At 36.4% G+C, this 22,561-nt stretch overlaps 6 protein-coding genes and 1 pseudogene across 7 annotated transcripts; 6 read left to right on the forward strand and 1 right to left on the reverse strand.

Moving 5' to 3' along the window:
* Positions 1-388: 388 nt before the first annotated feature.
* Positions 389-1,023, forward strand: GCK72_023585 (uncharacterized protein; the record flags this gene model as incomplete). The annotated part of the gene is made up of 4 exons (XM_003109697.2): positions 389-492; positions 544-649; positions 696-747; positions 899-1,023. 4 exons carry the CDS (start codon positions 389-391, stop codon positions 1,021-1,023), a joined length of 387 nt encoding a protein of 128 aa, XP_003109745.1.
* Positions 1,024-3,766: 2,743 nt separating this feature from the next.
* On the forward strand, positions 3,767-5,448 carry GCK72_023586 (uncharacterized protein; the record flags this gene model as incomplete). The annotated part of the gene is made up of 8 exons (XM_003109655.2): positions 3,767-3,914; positions 3,963-4,055; positions 4,105-4,237; positions 4,289-4,583; positions 4,630-4,727; positions 4,779-5,140; positions 5,189-5,253; positions 5,362-5,448. The coding sequence occupies 8 exons, from the start codon at positions 3,767-3,769 to the stop codon at positions 5,446-5,448; spliced, it is 1,281 nt and encodes a 426-aa protein (XP_003109703.1).
* Positions 5,449-6,220: 772 nt separating this feature from the next.
* Positions 6,221-8,632, forward strand: GCK72_023587 (annotated as a pseudogene). The gene is made up of 7 exons: positions 6,221-6,273; positions 6,318-6,413; positions 6,466-6,516; positions 6,562-6,648; positions 7,488-7,521; positions 7,565-7,653; positions 8,290-8,632. Coding segments are annotated over exons 1-7 (753 nt in total).
* Positions 8,633-13,820: 5,188 nt separating this feature from the next.
* Positions 13,821-15,993, forward strand: GCK72_023588 (uncharacterized protein; the record flags this gene model as incomplete). Its single annotated transcript, XM_003109742.2, has 7 exons — positions 13,821-13,986; positions 14,035-14,227; positions 14,413-14,597; positions 14,858-15,023; positions 15,095-15,221; positions 15,327-15,804; positions 15,854-15,993. 7 exons carry the CDS (start codon positions 13,821-13,823, stop codon positions 15,991-15,993), a joined length of 1,455 nt encoding a protein of 484 aa, XP_003109790.2.
* A 1,208-nt stretch (positions 15,994-17,201) lies between these two features.
* GCK72_023589 (uncharacterized protein) lies at positions 17,202-18,516 on the forward strand (the record flags this gene model as incomplete). The annotated part of the gene is made up of 4 exons (XM_003109667.2): positions 17,202-17,386; positions 17,474-17,557; positions 17,602-18,262; positions 18,316-18,516. The coding sequence occupies 4 exons, from the start codon at positions 17,202-17,204 to the stop codon at positions 18,514-18,516; spliced, it is 1,131 nt and encodes a 376-aa protein (XP_003109715.2).
* Positions 18,517-19,471: 955 nt separating this feature from the next.
* GCK72_023590 (uncharacterized protein) lies at positions 19,472-20,707 on the forward strand (the record flags this gene model as incomplete). Its single annotated transcript, XM_003109643.2, has 3 exons — positions 19,472-19,625; positions 20,038-20,226; positions 20,562-20,707. The coding sequence occupies 3 exons, from the start codon at positions 19,472-19,474 to the stop codon at positions 20,705-20,707; spliced, it is 489 nt and encodes a 162-aa protein (XP_003109691.2).
* A 272-nt stretch (positions 20,708-20,979) lies between these two features.
* Positions 20,980-21,192, reverse strand: GCK72_023591 (uncharacterized protein; the record flags this gene model as incomplete). Its single annotated transcript, XM_053735457.1, has 1 exon — positions 20,980-21,192. One exon carries the CDS (start codon positions 21,190-21,192, stop codon positions 20,980-20,982), a length of 213 nt encoding a protein of 70 aa, XP_053579023.1.
* Between the last annotated feature and the right edge of the window lie 1,369 nt (positions 21,193-22,561).

The raw sequence follows: 22,561 nt of genomic DNA on the forward strand, positions 1-22,561 counted from the left end.
GAAGTTTTACACAATAAACCTGAAACGAGATTACAACACAATAATGATTTTTAATAATTTATATTTCAGCCAGTCTCCCTTTTCTCCTTCTCAAGCTATATTATGAGGAGCATTTACGCCATACTCAATATCCAGCTATAATAAGGATTGATTTCTTAATATTCGTAACGAAACGACTTACCAAGCGACAATCTGAATCCGATTAGCTCTTCAAAATCTGTATATAGGGTCCTAAGATGGATTAAAACCGCCAAAGAAGATTTGATGTGCGTCAAACTCAGCGTAAAATGGGCCCCGATTCGGCCCAGGAGCTCATTTGTCTATTTTATCCTGTCGAGACACCCATCATTTTCCTATTGCTCTAGTTCCCCAGTTTTTCCATCCGAAAATGGTCGAGCTAAAGTCATTAGCTTCTCCCAAAGTGGCAGTACCGATTGTTGGTATTATTGTTTTGGTGGTGGTTTCCACGTTGGTTGCGGTGTTCTATATAAGGTAATGTTTGGAATGCCGATTTCAAGATTCCACTGGATTGTTTTGTTCTAGAAACCCTACTGTCACTGATAATATTTTTGGTGGTGGCAATACTGACGACAACAACACCATAACATCATTCGGAGATTCTACTGTAGATCATGTTACTCAATCTTCCGTAAGTTGATACAAGCAAAACAAATTTCTTATAGTTTTCTATCCAGTCAGAATCCTCGTCTCACTCGCTTCAATCGAATTCTTCCGGAAGTCATGAACGTGAGTAATTGAATATAGGTAATCAAAGTTGCAGCCAATTGATAACTATCGTGATGAATCATTCGTTACGTATCAGTCAAAAACGGAGAAAACAATTTCAAAATTTTGATAAACAATTTGAATTAGGAAACTAAAAATAAGATGATATCAGAACCAAGCACATCTTCGTCGGCTGCTACAACCACTTCTCCTTCTCCTGTGACTCTTCCGATGACACCGGCATCCGATCAATCTTCTACTCCAATGCACGCCATTGAGCCCGTTCAACATCTATAAAAATACTCTCTTTTCATTTACCGTTGTAATTACCATCTCTTGTATTCTCTTTACCTTTTCTATACTGATTCTCCATTCTATGATGATAATGATTCTATTACCCCTCTTTTTTCTCCATCCTTAATTCCTTTTCTTCCTTACCCAACACCTCAACTAATAAAGGAAGATGCAATGAAAAAGTGAGAGAATCAGAAAAAGTGTGTAAACATTTTATTGCTTGTCGTTTGTACCATCTAGTGTCTTGTGTGCATCGTCGTGTTACTTACTGATAAGGAGACAAATGTGAAAGACCCAATAAATGCTTGGAAAGAATTATACATTATAGAAATGAATACAATTTCTTATGTTAATGAATATTTTATACAGACTTTGGGAACTTGTAAAATACAAAATAAAACCGGCTGATAACGCAATTTTTCAGAAAATAGTTTCTTCCGATTCATTCCGGATTTCTGATTTATTGGCTAGGTTTTAACTGAAAGAATAGAACACATGAACAACATATGAAAATGTGGATCGAAGTTTTCAATGCTGGATATATACTGTAAAACTGACTGTGAGAGATAAGATTTATTTTACGCAAAAAACAAAATGAAAACATTGATTAAGTATTAAAACTAAAAAAAACACTAGTAAAGTGTAATCACTTGTTTAAGTGTGTTAAGGTCTGGTATCTAAACCTGTATTTCTTTTTTATACAGAATTGATAATGCAATGTTATCTTCAATTGATTTCCATTTCTGAGCCACTTTGATATCAACGCATTCTTTTTCGATAATGTTGCCATTTTTGTCCTGATAATCATTTACTGATAGTTTCAGAACAGTTCATTTTATTTATGAATTGATATTTATTACGTCCCCGTGTTCTGTACTTCAAATGCTGAATATGAAAATTTGAAAGTGGACAAGAGGAGAAAGTAAGACTTGAATTGATCGTCATCCAACTGATAAGACGACAGTACCCCATTTCAAAAGCTCAACATTCGAGCGCAAGCATTGAGAAATGAAGCGAAATTTGATTTTACAACATTCTGAAGACTTAGACCTTGTACCTTTTTCGCTGAACAATTGGTTACTGTATTTTGGAGACATATCTGAAAATTGGAAGACAACTCGCAACATCTTCTGATTACGTTATCGAAAACGAGAGAAACAATTATGGTTTATCTTACAATGATTAGCTTTTTGTCTGATATAAAGGTGTGAAGTAATATTATGTGCATGTGTGGCTGATTATCAAAAACTGAAAATTATCAATTTTGGTTCAGGTTATCTTATTTTTGCAACATTTTGCTGATTGTCAACTGTCACTTCATTCACAAGTTTTAGAGGTCATTTATAATTAAGTGATGCGAGTTTTTATGCAACCATCTCAAATTGTTGAGCTTTGTTAGACAGTTGAATTAAACTACTCTTAACTAAATTAATCAAAAGCATACAAAATATTGATTACAAAACCTGCCGTTTTTGTTGTCGGTAGGTACTTCAACTAAGGTGGAAAACTGATTTTCAAAAGCATATTCTCCTTTAATAACAGCGACATCGATTCGCTGCACAAACACGTTTTTGTTTTGTTTTATTGTATTCAGAAAAACTTTATGAGAGTTTAAAAAAATTTAAACACTGATCTGTGTCGTTGCGATGTTGTTCGGTTTGCTGGGAATAGTTGAAACTAAAATTAAACTGTTTTGTCCATTTGAGGGCATTTGAATTAATCTGGTATTCCAACTCTATTCAAACATTAACGTCCGTCCAGTATTATCTCCTACATCATGTCATTTAGGATAAAAATGTTATCTTATCAGGAGATTCACATAGTTTCCTAGCAAATAAAAAAGGTCCTTTGAAGAGAGCACACAACTAGAATACAACGAAGGTCATCCGTGAGGGGTTCATTTGTTAGATGGGTTTTGCAGAAACAATTGATTTTTCATAATATGAAATTCAACCAAAAACTGCAAGATCCCCGTAACGACTATGTCTTATTCTTTTGTGACATTTTTCAATCATTTCTTTTGTTTTATTATTGTTTGAAACATATTCCTTCTCATCTTCTTAAGGTTTTTTTCTTTTCAAACTACCTCCCGACCGTTGATTGGTACTTCAAATTACCGTATAGAAATGGGCGTTTCTCAAAATTTTGGCTTAAAATGGGCTGTCTGTGCATGGGTTGAAGAGTTGATAAGAGAATTGCTGTCAACGCTCACGGCATAATCGGCAACACTTCATCATGGACACGTTGAGAGAGTGAGAGCAATACACCGCTCGTTTGCACACCACTTTCTCAACTCGCTCCTACACCATTCCTTTTTTGTGATAAAATCAACCTATCTATACTTTCCAATCACTTCAGTCTTATCGTTTCACAGCTATCGAATTGATAGTTTGCTACCGTTCTTACTGATATCTCGCATATTGTTAAATTACCTGCTTCTTTTCAAAACAGCAAGTTGAATCTCTTTCGAATTGTTGTATGAGTCGTTGAAGGCCAGAGAAACGTTTTGAAATTTTATAGTTGTTCCTCATTTTTTAATTCTTTTTTTTCCATAAGTGAAACCAAAGGTTATACGGTTTCTCACTTCCGGAGACCACGTCATGCTCAAGAAGAGATCTACTAGTCTTTCCCCATTTTCGAGAATCAAAATTCGACCAATTGATAAGAGAAATATCCGCCCACTTTTTGAAACTTTGACTTTCTCTGCTCATTAAAATCATTCATAATAATACTGTATTCAGTAAAAATGGACAACACCTACTCGGATAATGTCAATAGCTGGACAGAGATGGAACCGGCTCTACCTGAACAAATGGGCCGCCTTCGTCTTCCAACTCAGAACATGGACCCGCCGGAACAAAAGGATGAGTCACAGATAAGCGAACTTCATAGAAGTAATTACTCGATTTAAGTTAGCATCAAAAATAATTATGAAATTTTAGTGAAACTTGATGACTACCCACCAATGGAACGTCAGAGTGTTATCACCAATAATACCATGAGCTATGAGAATAAAGTTGACGCTCTCCCAAATCGTAAGTGTAACTTTCATTTTGAACGTGATTAAGAAACATTTTATTATAGAGCCGATGTTCTATGGCTTTGAATACCCAACCACTTTCGGAATGCTGGACCCAACAGCCCTTCAGAATCCGTATCCATACCTTTATACACTCCCAGTGAACCCACTCCCAACTCTAAATGGGTTCTCCAATCCGTAAGTGACATAGATTAAGTGAGAAAATTCAACTTCGCTTCTCAGTTATAGATCGTTGTATGATACAAACGTGCCACCGACTATCAATATTCCGGCTACCTACACTACTCCCACATCAACATATGAATGTGTGAAGTGCTCTCAAACTTGTGGAACAGGATCGAAGGCTGTGAATGGAGGAATGATGTGTGCTAACTGCTCAAAGCCAACTGAATATCAGTCTCCAGTAGTGTATCCGTCAGCTCTCAGCCAACCTCCAGTTTTGGAAATTCCATCTGAGCAACCAGTAGTGAAAGCAGCAAAGTCGTCTTCCAAGAAGAATAATAATGTGAACAGAGGAAATAACGTAAGGGCAGCAAACAATGACTGTCGTTTTTCATAAATATTTTCAGGGATCAGCTTCCAGACGTCAAGGACTTATTTGTTCTAACTGCAATGGAACCAATACTACTTTGTGGAGAAGAAATGCTGAAGGAGACCCGGTTTGCAAGTAAGATTGTCTTGCGTTGTTATTTTTAGGTCATAACAATCATAATTTCAGTGCATGTGGACTTTACTTCAAACTCCATCATGTTGCCCGTCCAACATCAATGAAAAAAGAGGGAGCCCTTCAGACTCGTAAAAGAAAAACCAAGAATAGTGGTGACAGTTCCACTCCATCCACCGCAAGAGTTCGTGAAAGAAAGTTCGAGAGAACTGCCGAGAAAGCTCAAAGAGCGTCAACTCGTCGTGCCGGAAGTGCCAAAGCTGAACGTGAACTGAGCACCGCTGCAGTTGCAGCTGTCACTACTCCTTATGCATCGCACGCCGACCTCTACCCAGTTTCATCAACCTCCGTCAGTCTTCAGGATCAAACTTATAGTTACTACCAATGGAACCCAACAACTGCTGGATTGATGATGGGTGAGAGACTTAATAAGCGAAATGTTTCTTAATATCAGATAATTTCAGTTCCAAATGACCCAAGTCAACTCTACGCTTCAAACTATCAAAACGGATTCGTGCGTCCCGCCGATGTAAGTATAAGGATGGTTATTATTTTTTAGTGTGCCTCGTGAATCTCTGTCATGTTTTTGGCTCTTTTCTATTTCTCCAGCTTTAGATGACAATATGTATATTTTCAGAACATCCAAGTCCATGTCATGCCAGTTCAAGACGATGAAACCAAAGCTGCTGCTAGAGATTTGGAAGCTGTGGACAACGACTCATAATGATTCTGATAGTCCTTTTTTTTAATAATATGTTTTCCCATACTACACCTTTTTGTTTCTTGCATAGTTTTCTATCATAAAAACTTATATTTTAGTATTTTAGTCATCTCCCGAGCTTCGATCATTCCAATTTTCACCTATGTGTGGCTATTTATATTTCTATTCATTCAATCCATTTTTTCTCTGTATCTACCAATATATTTGTAAAACTGCAATTTTCCTTGTCTAGTTTTTGCATACAGTACTTATATGTATATTCTGCATTTCATCATTTAATAAATTTTTCAAAACTAATAATGTTTTGCCAAATTGAAAATGCATTTGTTTTTAAACCATCAAGTGTCGATTGGAGATACGCGACATCGATTATTGAAGATGAAAAGTTCTTGATGAGAAGTAATTGTCCAGTAACTGCTTTTGGTCTACCTAATGACAAGGATGACACTTTAAGATTGAACTAGTTGATTGGAAAAAAAAGTTGAGATCGTTGATTAGAAAAAAATGCGATAAAATTGTAATAACATGAAAAATATCCGAACGTCACCATATAAAGAAAGTATTCAACAACTTGTCTTTGATTGAGACTGTTTCTTAAAATTCATCGAATTTCTCAGCTTTCTGGGTTTTTTGGTTATATTTCCCTCCGACGGTTTTTTTAGTTGGTGGGAAAGACTTGTTCGCAGACATCTTTGCCTACAAACAGATCAAAATCGAAGAAATTCCATATTTCATTCCCATTCCAAGGGAATTCAAATATTGTGTATAAAACTATATGGATAACAATTCTAAACCTAAAGAAGAAACTGGAAGCAATGACATTTCTCGGTGAGATTTTTTTCAAATGCTTGACCTCATGATATTTTTTTCAGAAAAAGAAGAAATTGTAGAGAAACCTCAGATGATGTGGAACCAAAAAAGGAAGCAATTGAAAAACGAGAGCCCCCGACATTTTTGTTTGTAGATAGGTACCAGTGTATTGTTCTTAGTGTCTTTTGGAAAAGTTGACTATTCTTCCAGACGAATAGAAAGACCAAGAGACGAAACGACGGAACAGAACTGGGAATTCATGTAATGAAAGCTATGAATTATATCTACTGAAACTATTTTTTTCAGACAAGAAACAATTCCAGACCCCCATTTACAAGTTCTGTTCTACTTCTTCATGACGTACTCTGATTTAGTTTTATTGAACTTGATGAGGTTACTTTTTCCGGAAGATGACAAGAACCCTAAATCAAACCGAACATATTGCGGCACCTGTGGTATCGTGGTGATACCAGGATTACGATCACATCCAATAACAAAAGAAGAGATATGCGCGTAACATAACAATTCGAATATTTAGAACACCTAATACTTTTTTCAGGAAGTGCTCTGGGCTTCTCACCAATAATATCTAATTGTGATCATTTGCAGTTCAGAAAAATCATGGCTTTCAAAATCCAACTGGTACTTTTTTGATAATGAATAGTTTTTAAAATGAAATACTGTCAGACACACGTTGATCCAATCTCAACATTCTTCGACTTTGCCTCTCAGAATATGTTACTCAGAAAAACTTGCTTACGTATTAATCGGGGAAGAAATTATAGGCCATCCTCGTTCAACACAGAAAAATTTCGGTAAAAAAACGATCGGAGATAGTGAGAATGCTTGGTGTAACAGAGATAACAAAGCGCCTCATATAATAATAATCAAGATAGGTGACACGAGTTCAATGAGAGTGGCGAGTGTGTGTTTCTCCACGACTCTCATCTGTTTTTAAAACGAAAATAAGATTTCTATCATCATTTTTATGAATTCAGTTTCCATTTTTATTTCACTTGTTTACATATTTCCCTCGAAAACTTCTTTATAAATTTCAAATATCATTCCGTTTCAGAACAAAATTAATCAGAACTCTAACAAAATGGTGAAATGTTCAGTGTGCAAAACGGGCAAAACAGATGCGTGGTACAAAAATAATAAGCTGGCATTGAATGACTTGTGCAAGTAAATTTTTAAAATTCATCTCATTCACCTCTTTGAAGAATTTTCAGTTTTTGTTGCGATTCGTCAGGATCAGACCAGCCGGTAAGCATGAATTCTCGCGACTGCCCTAATCACAATTATTCAGAAAGATTGGGTTGGACTTTGCGCGCATTGTGTGGCAAACGAAGCAGCGTATCCTGTATACAGTTCTGGTTTCAAACAGTTTGTCTGTTGGTAAGTCTTTTTTCTGACGCACTTCTCTTATCATCTCTTTCAGCGAATGCTACCTCGTAAACCGAGATAAAATCAAGAAGATGAGGTTTGCGAATAAAAAAGAAAAAGACCAAACAAAACGTTCTATGAAAACTCAAAAGCGGAAAGAAGCAGATAATGCTTGAAAGGTAAAGCATTTTAAAGTTTAGAAATGCCTAAAGTTTTCAACCTTCAGCACAGAACATCCACATTGTAACAAAACCTGTGGATAGGTCCATTGCCAACACATGTGTATCAAAGATAACTGTAAATAATATTGTAAAAATATATTTTCTGTAAACCGCTCATTTTTGTGTATGTTTTTCTGGTGCATTTTCGAAGTTATCAGTAGATTAGATATATGATTAATCCGACGGATTGTTTCACAGTGTCTAGTGATGTATGTACCTGATATAAATGAATATATACAGTTATGGGGTCAATGTCTCTGTTACACTTTACTTACTTTGAACTAATATTAGCGAATTGAGCAACTGGTGGAAGATTTGAGCTTTAATTATTCAGTTTATAATGGAATCGAGCACAGAGTGGGGATGTATCGTTTATCAATGAAACAATAACCATGTTTCAACAAATCATCAAAAAAACAAATTCCAGACCAGTAGAACTTTATGTTTTGGTAAACACAGCTAAGATTGGTAAGATTGGAACAAACAATGAAGTTCAAAGAGTTACCGGAAAATTTGATGATCCTAACCGTCAGATCCAATGCGAATATTTGAAAATGAATACAAGACTCCATAAAAAAACTGTGGATCATTCGATGAATACGGTGCAGATTTCTCGTACACCTCATTGGATTCATCTGAAAAGTTTTCAAATTAATGGAAGCTACTGCAAGAGTGGGTTGAGAAATTTTATCCATATTCCGAAGGTGCAATTTCGCGTTCTAACTGAAACGTTGTACGAAACAGTGGATCGTTTTAAAGCAAGCTTCTGAGACTTCAATCGGTTTTTTACAGCGTCTGTTACATGGTCAAACATTTAAAATACAAATTGAATGAATGTTCTTTTAACTCGAAAAATTTTGCTTTAAAAAAAAATGGAGACGATCAAGGATCCCGTCATAAAGTAGCAATGTTTTCTCATCCAGTAATGTACTTTTTTGTTGTTCTTCCCTCGGTTTACATCCACTGATACACGTTTTTCTTATTCGAAATGCATAAGGATTCTATCAGTCTTACAGTCTTTAGAAATCCAAACAAATGATGATCGCTAATCCAAACTGAAATGAAGACCTTTATCTTGGCAATCACTGTATTTTACCCAAATACACCAGCTTAAACGTAGAAACGAATTACATAAATTTTTTTGTGACGTAAAATGAGTTTCCCAAAAGCAGACCTAAGCTTATGTCTTTTCAGAGTTTCTTCTTTTGATCCTCATCTGCCGTGCGGCAACTGCAACGACGCTCACAAACATACATGACGACTTCAGCTGATTGTCTGAATCTCTCATTATATAATTTCTGGTTTCCCTCATAGGTGTCAGGCGTAGGCTGGCACGGCTTTCATGACTCCTTCGGCTCATTTTGCTCTCAGAAATCGCGCGGAAGGTGCGACGACGTCGCGCGTTTCAACAACTTCAACTGATTGTCTGAATCTCTCATTGAAATGAAACCACTGATGAGTGCTAGATGGAAGTTAACACTGCTCTCTTACATTTTTCAGTTTATGGGCTTTCAATGTCGCACAGTTGCCGCTCATTAATGAAAGGGGTTCATCGTGTTTTGATGTTATTTTTGTTTTTCAATATACTTCTTTAATCTCGCTATCGTGTTTTGTATGTCTCAATTGGATGTTTCATCGCATTTATATTTGACATATTGTTAACACAAATGTTCGAAAAGAGCTCAATCTATTCAAATCTATGCTTCACTCGGCTTGCCGTTTTTCATTTTTGCAACGTTGTTGTCGAATAATTTTCAACTGTTTTGCAGAACACCGGACCATCTTTTCTTGTTCTCTCTTCCTGTTGATAAAATCTTAGAAGCAGCAATTTCTTCACAGTCATCCGTGTAAGTAACTCTAAATAGTTGTTTCTGAATGTAATTCTCCTTAAAATAGGACACTGGCTCATTATGTTCCCTTCTCTGTATTTCCACCGTTTAACCTTCACCTGGTCCTCCCATTTCTTCCTATATTTTAAACCATGAATATAAGCTGGCCCTAATGAGCTTATATCGTGCACCGTTTGCTATTTTCCCCTACCTTTGTCGAATACATTACCGACGATTCTTTCTAATTAATGGTTGCCTCACACCGCCTACGCACCTGAGCCTCTTATTCGGGCAGATGCGTCTTTTAGCAACGGTACCGCACCAATAGGTTTTCAAATCCCTCGCCAGAAGACTGCGATTGCCGCGACGTCGGTCGGTTCTATGCGTCTCACGCTCGACATCTTCCGCAGAGTGGTGCCAGTTGTAATATAGAGAAGATTTGTAAACTCGTCCAGGCTCTCATCAGCCGTGCGGCGACTGCAACGACCCACGCGGATGCTGTTTGACTAGAAAAGAGTGAACCGTCTTTCTCTTTCACTCGAGTTTATAATACTTGTTTTCCATTAATTTCTCTAGTTTATCTTTGATCTTTTGTTACTTCTTCATTTTATATCTTGTTGAAACATTATATTTCAAAGAACCTCAATCTGACTGAAAATTCGTGCACCATCATACTTTGTTACATATGAATGACAAATTCAATTAAATATTCTCCTTACGTTAACTTTGATTCCTCTGCTCCGTGTCAGTGGTAAAATACTACGGCTCTCTAAAATCCTTCAGCTTATTTTACTAGGAATGGCTCAAAGTTAACTGTAAGTGGTTAAAAATCTGCATTGCGTTTTGTTATTATTCTTGTTTTGAAACCACCCTGGTTTCAGGCTATTGTTTTGGTCATTACCGTTTATCAAACTCAGCGTGTATTTTGACATCTACTGCGGAACTGTGTTTCAAGAGGGAGCCAGATACAAGTTAGAATGGGTCTTTTGGCTTCTCCAGCCCATATCCGTGGAAAACGTACAGATATGTCTTAGATATTTCTTCACTTCTACATTCCTTATTTTGTACACAAAAAATGTTTCAAAAAAGCTTAACCTTTCTTTTTTCCTTTTCTAGTTTCTCCATCTTCATATCAGCCGTTGTTGACAAGTGTCTGTCTCATCATCCATCACAAAAAGAATGTTTTCTACTGTTCTTTGCTATCTCGCGGCTTCTAATACTAACATTTTCAACAAACATAGATCTAGCGTCTTCTTTTTGAGGAGAGACGCGGCTCAATGAAGTCGTCAATTTATCTAACAGCGGCGGCCGCAAGGACCTCGTGCTCAGTGGACGTTTCTGAACTGCTTCTCTCACTCCCTTCTCAGCATGTACATTTTTTCTCTGTGTGGTGCCAGGTGGAATGAGGTACAGCTTTCTTCGTCTCATAAGCTTTTGATTTGCCGCTGCAGCGTGTTATACAACTATTTGGTTGAGAACGAGAGTGTGAGACAGAAAAAAGGAAACATCGATCCTAACGGGGCAAAGCGGTCCTAACGGGGCAAACGTCCTCTTGTATTAGTTTCTCTAGCTACTCTCTCTTTCTGGCGTTGTGCTAGCCAATGTCGAGGTCCCTTTTTTCTGAGTCTCTTGTTTCAATGTGATCTCTGAGGGCAAACAGAAGACGTCGCACCGTCCGTCGACGCGCATGCATGCTCGATCAATTTTCATTCGTTCTAGGCGCCCAGTTCTTTTTTGCTGGTAACATACAATTGCTGTGTTGAAGACATTTTTGTTTTCAGAATATACATTTTTGTTGGAGTGATTCATTTTGCTCCACTTGTTGTTTTTCTTCTCATTATTATTACTGTCAATAATTTAGATAATTTTTACAGATTGGTGGACCATTTACAGTTGCTGTACTTCTCCTTCTGTTGAAGGAATCTCTACCCATTTGGTTATCTTGTTCACCAGCACCGTGTAAGTAAATTTCTGTAGGGTCTCTATGAATGTACTTCTCTTCACTGTAGGATAATAGCGTATGGCATGCACGGTGTCTCTCCTCTTCCGTTGCTCGAGTGTTTCCTGTTTTTCCTATTTCTGTCAAATATACAGACGACAACTCTTTCTAATTGGTGGTTGGGTCTTGCCAAATCTCACGTACGACCAACTGCGTCTCTTAGCAACGATACAACACCAGAGGGTTTTCATAAGTGACAATTAACGGAAACTCACAAATGCTGCGATGCCGCTCAGTGTTATGCGTTCCACACTCGACACCTTCAATGAGCTTTCTGGATCTCGCACATTTTTGGGTTGCTTGTCAGATCTCTTATTAGCATGAATCTGTTTTCTTTTCTTCTTTTCTTGCTCCCAGCTGATAGGGGACACGGCGTTCTTAACTTTAGCGGGACGTTTGGCTCTAAATAGCGGCGCAGTGTAAAATAGAAATTAACACGGCCCTCTTGGCTCCTTCAGCTCTTTTGCCGTAAGATGCTTTAAAAGGTCGTGTATTGAGTGTCTACATTGCTCAAGTTTAAGATACGAATATGTTTTTAATCTCCCTAATATGCATAGTTCCTTCATTCCTACATTTTACATCTGTTTATGAAAATTTGCTTCAAAAAATCTCAATCTAACTGCAAATGTGCCCTTCTGTGGATATCCAGTGTTTAGTCTCTTTTACAGATCGCCGGACCATCTCTTCTGGTTCTCTCTTCATGTTGACACAATCTTAAAAGCCATTCACTGCAATTTCTTCCCAGTCATCCGTGTAAGTAAATGTCAATAGCATTTTTCTGAATGTAATTATTCTTGAAATAGGACACAGGCTCATTATGTTCCCTTCTGTCGATTTCCAGGGATTAGCCTTCAGCTGGACCTCCCATTTCTTCCTATATTTTAAACCATGAATATAAGCTGACCCTAATGAGTCTATGTCGTGCACCGTTTGCTATTTTCCCCTACCTTTGTCGAGTATATTAATGACGATTTTATCTAATTATTGGTGGCTTCAATAATTAGATAGATCGCACCGCCTACGAATGCAAATCCTCTACGGACAGCTGCGTCTCTTAGCAACGGTACCGCACCAATAGGTGTTCAAATATCTCGGCAGAAGACAACAATTGCCGCGACGCCGCTTGGTGTTATGTGTCCCAAACTCGGCATCATAACTCGACTGAATCTTTCATTTTCATGACTTTGGTTTTTCTTCTCCGAATGGAAGGTGACATAAATAACAGGATTTCTCCCGCAGAACAGAGTCGGGTTTGAATAGCGGGGTAGCAAATGATACGACGCCACGCGCTTCTGGCCACTTACACCCATTCATGAGAATTTCAACCGTCTGTCTAAATCATTTATCAGCTGAATTTTGATTTCTTTTATGTGATTTCATGTGATATGGGGCAGAATTTCCAAAACTCCTGTAATTTTTTTCGAAGTATCCCTAGCTTTTTACAGTGAAGATGTATCTCTCTAATCATCAAACCGTCATTGTTATGGGATCGATTCTGAGAAATTCTTACTATCATCCACACATGACTATTTCAATTGATTGATTGAATCTTTCGTCAATCTGATTTTGGAGTATCTCCAGAGCCAGGTGAAATTCGTTGTTATTATTGTTAAGGCTTCGTTGAATTTTTTGAGTTTAATTGTATCGCTTTCTGCTCGAGAAAAATATGATTTGTACTCGATTACAGTCAATCTTCTCTTATTTCTATGTCATTTTTTCGGAGAAGTTTGTTTCCACTCATAAATTTTTTAAATTTCAGCATTATCGTTTTGAAATGAAATGGAGAAACCAAAACAATGAAACTCTGTTGTAGTCTCTACCCTCTCTTTTCCTCTTTTTCTCTGATTTGTCTGCTGTGGCAAATTTGTCTTTTTCTCTGGTTCTCTCTTTTTACTATGGTCTTTTGAAGAATGTCACTCTGCCGACCACGGGGCGTGAATGCTCGATCGATTTTCGTCCTTTTTTTGAAACCTCTTTCGTTTGTCTTTGTATTTGTATCTGTAGTCTTCACAAAATTGTTGAAATCAACTATTTCATTAAAGAAAGTTTTAAGTCTCCGAAAACAAATCACCGGCTCATTAATTGAAACATTTTATTTGTAGAGTAGAAGAAAGTGAAAGAATCGTAACAATGATAAGAAGAAGCCCTATTGCTGTTGACAAATACGTCTTGGATTTTAATGCAAACGAAGTATCGACTCAAATAATCAAGGTTACAACTGAAATAAAAGGTCGAGATGTGCTTGGTGAGATAATTCATAATCTTCCGCCATGTTTTGATATCGATCCGCCGGCTGGTGAGTTGTTATTTCAAGGAAAAATGGAGTAAAATTTTTATATTTTAGGTAGGATGGCTGTACCAAGCGAAGTAAGGGTCACCTACAAATCAACCATGTATCCGTTGGAGTTCGACTATGACAATCTAGAGTTTACCATCGCAGAAAGGTTCAGAAATGAAGAAGACTTAGACGCGAAGCATCTCATCAAAATAAACCTTTTGGGCGCACCTAGCCGACCGATACGGAAAGCGAGAAATATGTGAGTTTCAACATTAAGAACGTTGGAATGCTAGACACATGTAACAACTTTCAACGTTCATGAGTCCTGCACAGAAATGTTTGAAATTCTCTTGTAGTGTGGTTTTCAAAGAAGGTGTTAGAAGAAAAAAGTTATTGAACACAATGATCATTGCTGAGGCATATAATACATCTCAAATTATTCAGGACATCCGATAACACCGAGCCCTCCTGCGATATATGTACCTTGAAGTTTTCGGAGGACGATATGAACAGAATTCCATTAGTGCTCTCATGTGGACATACTTTATGCCGCGGGTGTTGTCAAACTTTAAAAGATCGCTCATTCAACAGAACAGTGTCTTGTCCGACTGACCGCTCTGTTACAAGAGGCAAGTCACTTTTCAATATCATTTAGCAAAATGAACTATGCAAAAAATTCCAAAGAGAAAACCACTTCTATCATTTACTCTATCAAGATTGTTTCCTCAAGGAAAATGTCATCATGATTGTAAAGTGTTACAATTTTTAAAATGAGCGCTGATGGGTAAAAACCGTTGATATCTAAAATTAAAAAACAAAAAGAAAAATAACCTAACAACACTAACCAAGATAAAGTAGTTATATTTGAAATAAGAACACCTATTTTCAGGAGACGTTAGTAAATTTATAAGGAACTTCTGTTTGATCAACTATTTACGAGAAACAACACAAAAACCTCCAGTTTTTTGTGAAAATCCGTTCGTTCCATGCTTCGAAAATCCAAATCATGAAGCCGCGTTTTATTGCTCAACTTGCGACGTCGACTTCTGTGAAAGGTAAGTTTTATCCAATTTTTTATAGTTCTGAATTGTTCTTCGTTTAACTATTACTGCATATCTATTTTCAGTTGTTTCCAAACCGTACACTCGCATAAAATACTGGCAAATCATAAAGTAGTACCAATTGCGGACAAACCGTTTAAGCCTACAATGTGTGTAAATCATCCAACAAAATACGTTCGATATTTGTGTACTGTAAGTGAGGTTAAAAATCTATGTGTCCCTTAAATACTAATCTAAACGCATTGTTGTGAATGTGTGGACACACATTGAGATACTCAAATAAATAATTTATTTTAGAACGAAAACTGTGTCTATCAACCCAAACTGTTTTGTGATGATTGTATGCCCGACCACAGATGCCCCTACACCACTGACTATTTCGACAGAATCTCAGAAAACCGAGGAAGGGTGGTGAAAATATCCAATTTTATAAAACAAGTAGACACAAATGTCATGCCGAAAAGAAAGAAAGTTGTCATGGATTGCAAAGCATCGTTCTCAGAGGACGATCGCACCATTCAGATGTGTTACGAAAAGATTGAAGCGCACTTCGAAAGGCTTAAGGATACCGCAATAGCCAGATTCGGTTGTTTTCTGGAGAACGCAAAAGACACAGCTCAAAGAGAACTAAACAGAATCGAAAAAAACGCCGGAGAGATTTCCAAATTAAGAAAAGACGTTGACAAATTTTTGAATAGAAGAGAGGGTTTTTTGGATATTGAAGCTATGGTCGATAAAGAATATGAAGTTCGTAAAAAGATGGCAGTGTTTCAACGTGAGAAATAATGAGTACCGGAGAAAATAGTTATTTTCAATCTTTTCAGGAGACATGCCGAAGTTCTCTGACTACGATTTTAAGCCAGCCATGACCGAATTTCCACAAAAATTTCCTCAACCCGAGAATGATGCGTCTCGGAAACGACCAGCATTCGATCCTAATGAAATTATAAGCATTGACGATTAAATTTTTTAAAATATTCAAACCTATTTTTCACCCATACGATCTTCTTTCTAAACGTAATAAATCATTCTATTTTTAAAGCGCATGCTTCATTTTCAGTTTTCACAGATTCACTGTACTTATTCGAGCAAAACGTATATGAGAAAAGAAGGGTAGCGATAATATTGAAAGTGTGATGTTTTAAACATCAATTTAGGTTTGGGAAAGATCAGCAAGAAAAGCTTGTACTTATTTCTTTGTTTTTATCTGTTCTTATTCTGTTCGCTTTGAGGCGATTCGCTCGTAGCGAGAGAATTTCTTCTCTACTCAGAGTTGTAAAAAAAGTATGATCTGGCTCAATTGAAGAGTTGATCAAACCGATGAGCGTTCATATCCTTTCGATTTTTCCAGTTTTGAGCACATGCGTTCCGCGAAAATAAACTAAGCCTACACGGCTGTAGTTCCCGAATTCTATTAAGTTTGATTCCGCTACCTTTAGAATGAAAGTGTTCTACACATAGTTTTTATCAACTTCTGCGTGATTTATATCGACATCCATACAATTGGAGGGTACAACGATACAACGATAACTTGTCTTTATTTTTTATGAGACTCCTATTGTTGTAGGTACGAGTTTGGTGTTTTACACTCTTGTTAATGCGTAAAGTCTCAAATCCCACTACATTTTCTCAAGCAAATTTTTATTCGTTTCCATCCCAAAACAGTTTGTGATCATGCCTGCATTTCTGATTTTCAACTGAGCACACGTGTAACTCCCATTAAATGTTTGAATAATCCTGGGATAAAATTGTACCCTTCTTCCCTAAAACCGTAACCAAACAAACTTTTGCGTCTCGACTCCGCCAACTGCCATTACAGACCATTTTTCCAAAAATTTGATCGCTGGATTCTTTGCGGGTCCTGTAGTTCATCTTATATATTTATTCACTCCGTCTTGTTGTATGTTATTGTAATTTTCGCCCGGTTCTTTTTCTTTTTTCTAGCACAACAAAAAAAATGAATAGTTATTATTAAATAATCAATTTTTTCGTGCCCCTGGAATGCAAGTTTCAAATCTGCCTCTCTTTTTTTCTCTGCACTCTTCTCTGCACTCTTCTCCCCACATCGTTGTATCGATTTCAAATTTCTCCCCGTTCGTTTTGGTTTTTTTCCTGCTATTTTCTTTTTTACGTTTGCATGATACTGCTCTCTACTTTGGATTTTTTCAGGTAATGAATTTATACGCAAACACTATTTACAAACCAAATTCAATCCGGGTTCTTTTCCAATTGAACACTGAAGTCGATAATGCATTGAATTTATTGAAAGAGACCATTCCGACCATCTCTTCAGAAGAAGTTTCATTTTGGTACGAGAGATTCAACAAAGGGGATTTCGACATTTCTCAAGATTTATAGTGAGTTTTTACTTCAATTCAGCCTCCTTTCGGACACTTTTTTTTTGAAAAATGACTTTCGAACGAGTGTTTTATCAAAATTTTCAGTAAACGAAAAGAGACGCCCACATTGAACATGCTACCAGTAATGCTAAAAAGGAAAATTACCGACCAAGTCAACATTAGAGACCAGTAAGAAAAATTCAACTGAAACTGTACTAATTATTTGATTTCAGAGATGCTCTCGTTCGAGTTAACAAAGGGTTCCGGACGTATTTAACTGCTGATCGGAGAGTGTTTAGTTTGGTTAAAATTCGTCTGAACGAGAACGAAGCTGTTTTACGTAAAGTTTACAAAGACAATAAAGAAGAGAAAATCATCATAACCAAGAGTGATGAAGGATGTATTGTTGATGAAAACGGAGAAACGACTACCTATGAGAATTCATATGTTGAACAAGTTCTGATCGAATTCCGAAAAACTATAAAAAAATGCGGCACAAAAATAGCCCACATGAAAGTAAAGTTCAAGAGCGAAGTGCAAGGAGACAACACAGAGGGCATTTTTCTCAAAGGAATTAGTGACGTTTTCTCGGAATTGAAAAAACCTCTACATGTGGAAAACTTCTATCTATACACTAATGAAGCAACTAAAGTGAATTCAATTCTGGGAAACATCGAAGTTGGGGCTCTGAACAAGTTAAGGTGCAAAGTAACTGATCCTCACACGATTGACATGCAAGCTTTTACCAATTTGGCCCCCCATGTGCCGTTTTTGAGACTGTTGCTGATGCCGTTACTCTCTTTCGAAAACGTTCCTCTCTCGAACTTTGCGCATATTCCTTTTGTTCTTCTCAAAGCTGTGATTTCTCAACAGGAACTCTCCGATTACAAAAATGTGAGTTGAAAAACGTTATTTACTATTGAATGATAATTTTGTTTCAATTTCAGACATTGATCAACTCTTCAATTGAGCCAGATCATACTTTTTTTACAACTCTGAGTAGAGAAGAAATCAAAGAAGCTCTTCGTCCTTACGAAACAATCAGTTCTGATATGGATAAGTTTAAAGGTAGCTTCCGTCATGCCCTTCTAGATAAAAAAATCAAGTTCGTCATCACTCGATACTCAGTATCACTGACCTCTAAGTGACTTCTTCTTGTTCTGCATTCACTATCAAATTTCTGTATTTTATTTTTAATTTTGATTTCTCACTCGTCATGTTTTTTATTGTAAAGTTTTCAATGGTGACGTTACAGAACGACATTACAAATAAATATTTACATGGTTTTCGTCCATTTGTATGAGATTATTTATTGTTTGAAAACTAATTTCAATCTTATTTTTATGTGTTTTTGTTCTCCATTTCAGATTTTATACGATGTCGTTTGTGAGACTATCTAAAACAACTAACAAATGATGTCTTTGAAGACGCCACTTTCAAACGACCTATAAATTAGGCTATAGGTATTTTCTTCAACGGGGAGTCCATTTCTGCAGTCAAAACCAGCCCAATGTTTTTGCGAGCCGAGTTATGAGCTCTCAAACTTTTCAAGTTGATAAGCTTTTTCACATGGTATTCCAAATTGATAAGTTGTATACCGAGGATATAGAACACAGGTAAGCCGTTGGGGAACACAAATGGAACCTCGCGGTGGCATACATACGGCCGATTTGAAATTCAATGTAAAAAAACTTGACCATATGAAAAGTTTGAGAGCTCATAACTTGGCTCGCAGAGACATTTAGCAGATTTTGATGGCAGAAATGGACTCCCCGTTGTCGAAAATACCTATGACCAAATTTATAGGTCGTTTGAAAGTGGCGCCTCCAAAGACTTCCCTTATAAGCCATTTTTTAATAAATGGAAAACTTTTTTTATAAAATGGCTTTATTCATGAAACTACGTCTTTTTCTATCTTGTTTGACACAACTTATTGTTTTGTTTAGTTACTAGTTGTATTTTATTCTTTACACTCAACGGAGTCCTGTTACTCAAGCTAAAATCATTATTATGAGTTTAACTAAATGAATAGAAACATTTCACTATTGTACAAAACATATGCATTTTAAGGGGAAATTCCTACAATTAATCTCAACTATAACCATGTCGTTCATCGAGGTTAACAACAACCACTTGGAGTTTACTCGAAGTGAATCATTTACTCATTTAATCAATGAAAAAATCCCAGGAGTTGACAATGTACCTGTTGAAATGAAGCATAATCTTTTCACGTGTTTTGATGTTCATCCATTATCTCGTAAGTTTTCGCTATGTGCGAAGTAAAATATACTTTACTTTTAGCTGTGAGATTCACGACACCAAAAACAATATATATATATATATATGTTATAACCCTAATACCTTTTCTGTTGTTATGCCAACTGAATCCCTTGAAGTGGTATTCACAAGAACGATGGAAGACGAAACTATTCAAACGGTTCATGTTCCCGTAAATATGTTTAAGGCAGAGAAAAACCACGGGAAATGAAAACACAAAAGTAAGTGTCTTGAAACACTTCCGGGATGGATCAAATTCAGAATATATCGACAAGAAACATACGATTTTTTACATCCTTTCAAAGGCTCTTAATATATTAAGGTTTCGATACTAGAAAAATGTATCTATTCAGAGCTCTATTGTTTTTGATTTTAATGTGTTTTTTTCTCAGAACGACAGATCAACAAACCACTCTCATGCCAAATATGTAATGGAAAGTTTTCAGAAGACGATGAAAACTTGATTCCAAGAATACTCACAAGATGTGGTCATACAGCCTGTCACGAATGTTGCTTAACACTTCATGACGGCACCAAACTGGGAGCGGTGACGTGCCCATTTGATCGCAGAGAATCACTCGGTGAGACTTTGCTTGTTTTTGTGCAGAGAATTGTATTTTACGTAATTAATGAGAATTCGCTTACAGGGAAATTAGAGTGTTAGTTGAAAACATCATATTTTTCATGAAGACGGTTTTGATTTGCAAGCTTACAAACCAGTCAGTTTTTTAATTTGCTAAAATTGTAGACATATTTTGATGTTTTTCAAAGTTATTCAATGTTTTTATTCTAACCATAAAAACATGTACTCAGAAATGAATTTTCAGGGCAGGTTGAAAATTTACCCAAAAAAAACTTATGTGACGGTGAGGATATCAACAGTCTGAATTAAATTGAAACGTTTTGATTTTTCCAGATAAATTCCTCGCTTTCTCAGACTTCAAAATCCCAGTGTCCATGATGACAGATCCGCGGCCGATTGATGAGGGTCCAGAAACAAAACGAAAAAGAACGAAACCAAAGGACCAGATTAATAATAATCAATTATATTCCACTTTTTAATTTTATTTTAGAGATACAGTCATTACTTCCCCAATCAATTCAATTATTCTTATTTTACTGGCAATTCAATTGTTCCATCGTTTCTTTAGTTTAACTTGCTTTTATTGTTTTAATATGAATTTGAAAACTTCACCTGAAAAACAAGGAATAATGATAAATTGAAAAAGTAATGCGGCATCCTCTGTGCTCATTAACAATTATGTACGGACAAAAAAGACAAACTGAATTTAATATTCATTTAACAGTATTCGAAAAGTTGAAACTTTGAATAATTATACCATTTGATGCGAGCGAACTCGAATTGGAACCGGATCAGAGTTGATTGGAACTGTGCGATCCTTTCTGCAGCCGCAAATCCACGGTGAGGAAATGACAAACAGGACGTAAATGATGATGAGTGAGATAATAGAAGGGTCGAGAAGCAGTTTCCATGTGAACCCGTTGGTAGAATTCACAGTGGAGTTGCTTATTTCGAATGGCTCCATAGTAGTAGAAGAAAAGGAAAAAGAGAAAAAGTAGCGAGAAAGAAACTGTCGATTCGGTTATTGATATAACTGTAAAAGGAAAAAGGGGAAAGGTTTCTGATTTGAACACCAGACATGTATACTTGCATATGTGAGGTTAAGTGTTCAATGATCATGACTGCATTGTACATTTGATTTTATGCAGATGTTCTCCGAGTTCAAAAGAACCAACCGATAGTACAGAATAAACACCTTTGTCGCCATCGTTTTGTAAGTATCATTCTAACGCTTTTTCTCACGAACCTAATTATAAAAATGTACAGATAGTGTAAAAGGAAATATGGGACTAATACTGAAACCTAGCCATCTTTTCTCTCTTAAAACTGTTAGAAAAATAAAAAAAAATTATTATTTTGTTAAAAATACGTATAATTTCATAAACTGGTGTTTCTGTTAAACCGAAATCTCAAAATTTCAGAACCGTTACTTTGTCAATATTTAATGAAATAACATGCCAGTTTTGTAACCTTTTCGAATGAAAAATATCCTGCTTTATAGATCAGGTTTATCAGCGTGAAAGATCAATTTTAGAGTGTTGAGAATAATCTACATTACGGTTTTATGAGATTCTAATAAAAGTGGTGGATGCTGTGTGTGAATGAAATATGAATGTCTCTTCAAATTGTAGGTTTAAGATAACTTGGTTGCTGAAAATTTCTGAGAATATCGCTCATTGTGTGCATATTTTCAGAATGCCATCAGAAACGGTTCCGTACGTAGAGTCAATCAGCGAAGTGGAGAGAAATTGGAAATGCGATCAAGTGTGCTGATGTTGCTAATAATAATGTTAATATGATACATTTAGCGCTGATTTGTTTTGTTTTGTTTATCAGGAATGGTTGACTTGAAATGAAAAACACGGATAGTAATTTCTACGCCACGCTAAAATCGTGTATAAAACTGAAACTTATGAACATCTTTTTCCAAAAATTAGAACAACGATCTTTCGACGATTTTAAGGGTTTGACCTTCCGCAGTGGAACATGCTCTTATTCTGTTCTATTCCTTCCGAAATGACATAATCTCGCCATCCATTCATGGAATTCGATAGAGCAAAAAAAGTTATGATCGCGTTCATGTCTTCGTCGTTCAGAATGGGAATCGTCTTGGAAAAAAAAACTACATCTTGTGTTCAGTGGTGCGTACCAAATCACCAAAAACATTTGGTCATATTCGCTTTTGGCTTTGACATCTGACATCTAGTCTTTTGTGTTTGGTACACGTGGGATGTACTCGTGCTGAGTATTTCTAATCTGAGACTCTGGAAATGTCATGATCATTGCGTAGGTGTAGAGATAGTTGACACATTGATTAATTCATCTTATGATTT

Source organism: Caenorhabditis remanei, chromosome X (genome assembly GCF_010183535.1).
Source record: "Caenorhabditis remanei strain PX506 chromosome X, whole genome shotgun sequence".
NCBI classification, from domain to species: domain Eukaryota; kingdom Metazoa; phylum Nematoda; class Chromadorea; order Rhabditida; family Rhabditidae; genus Caenorhabditis; species Caenorhabditis remanei.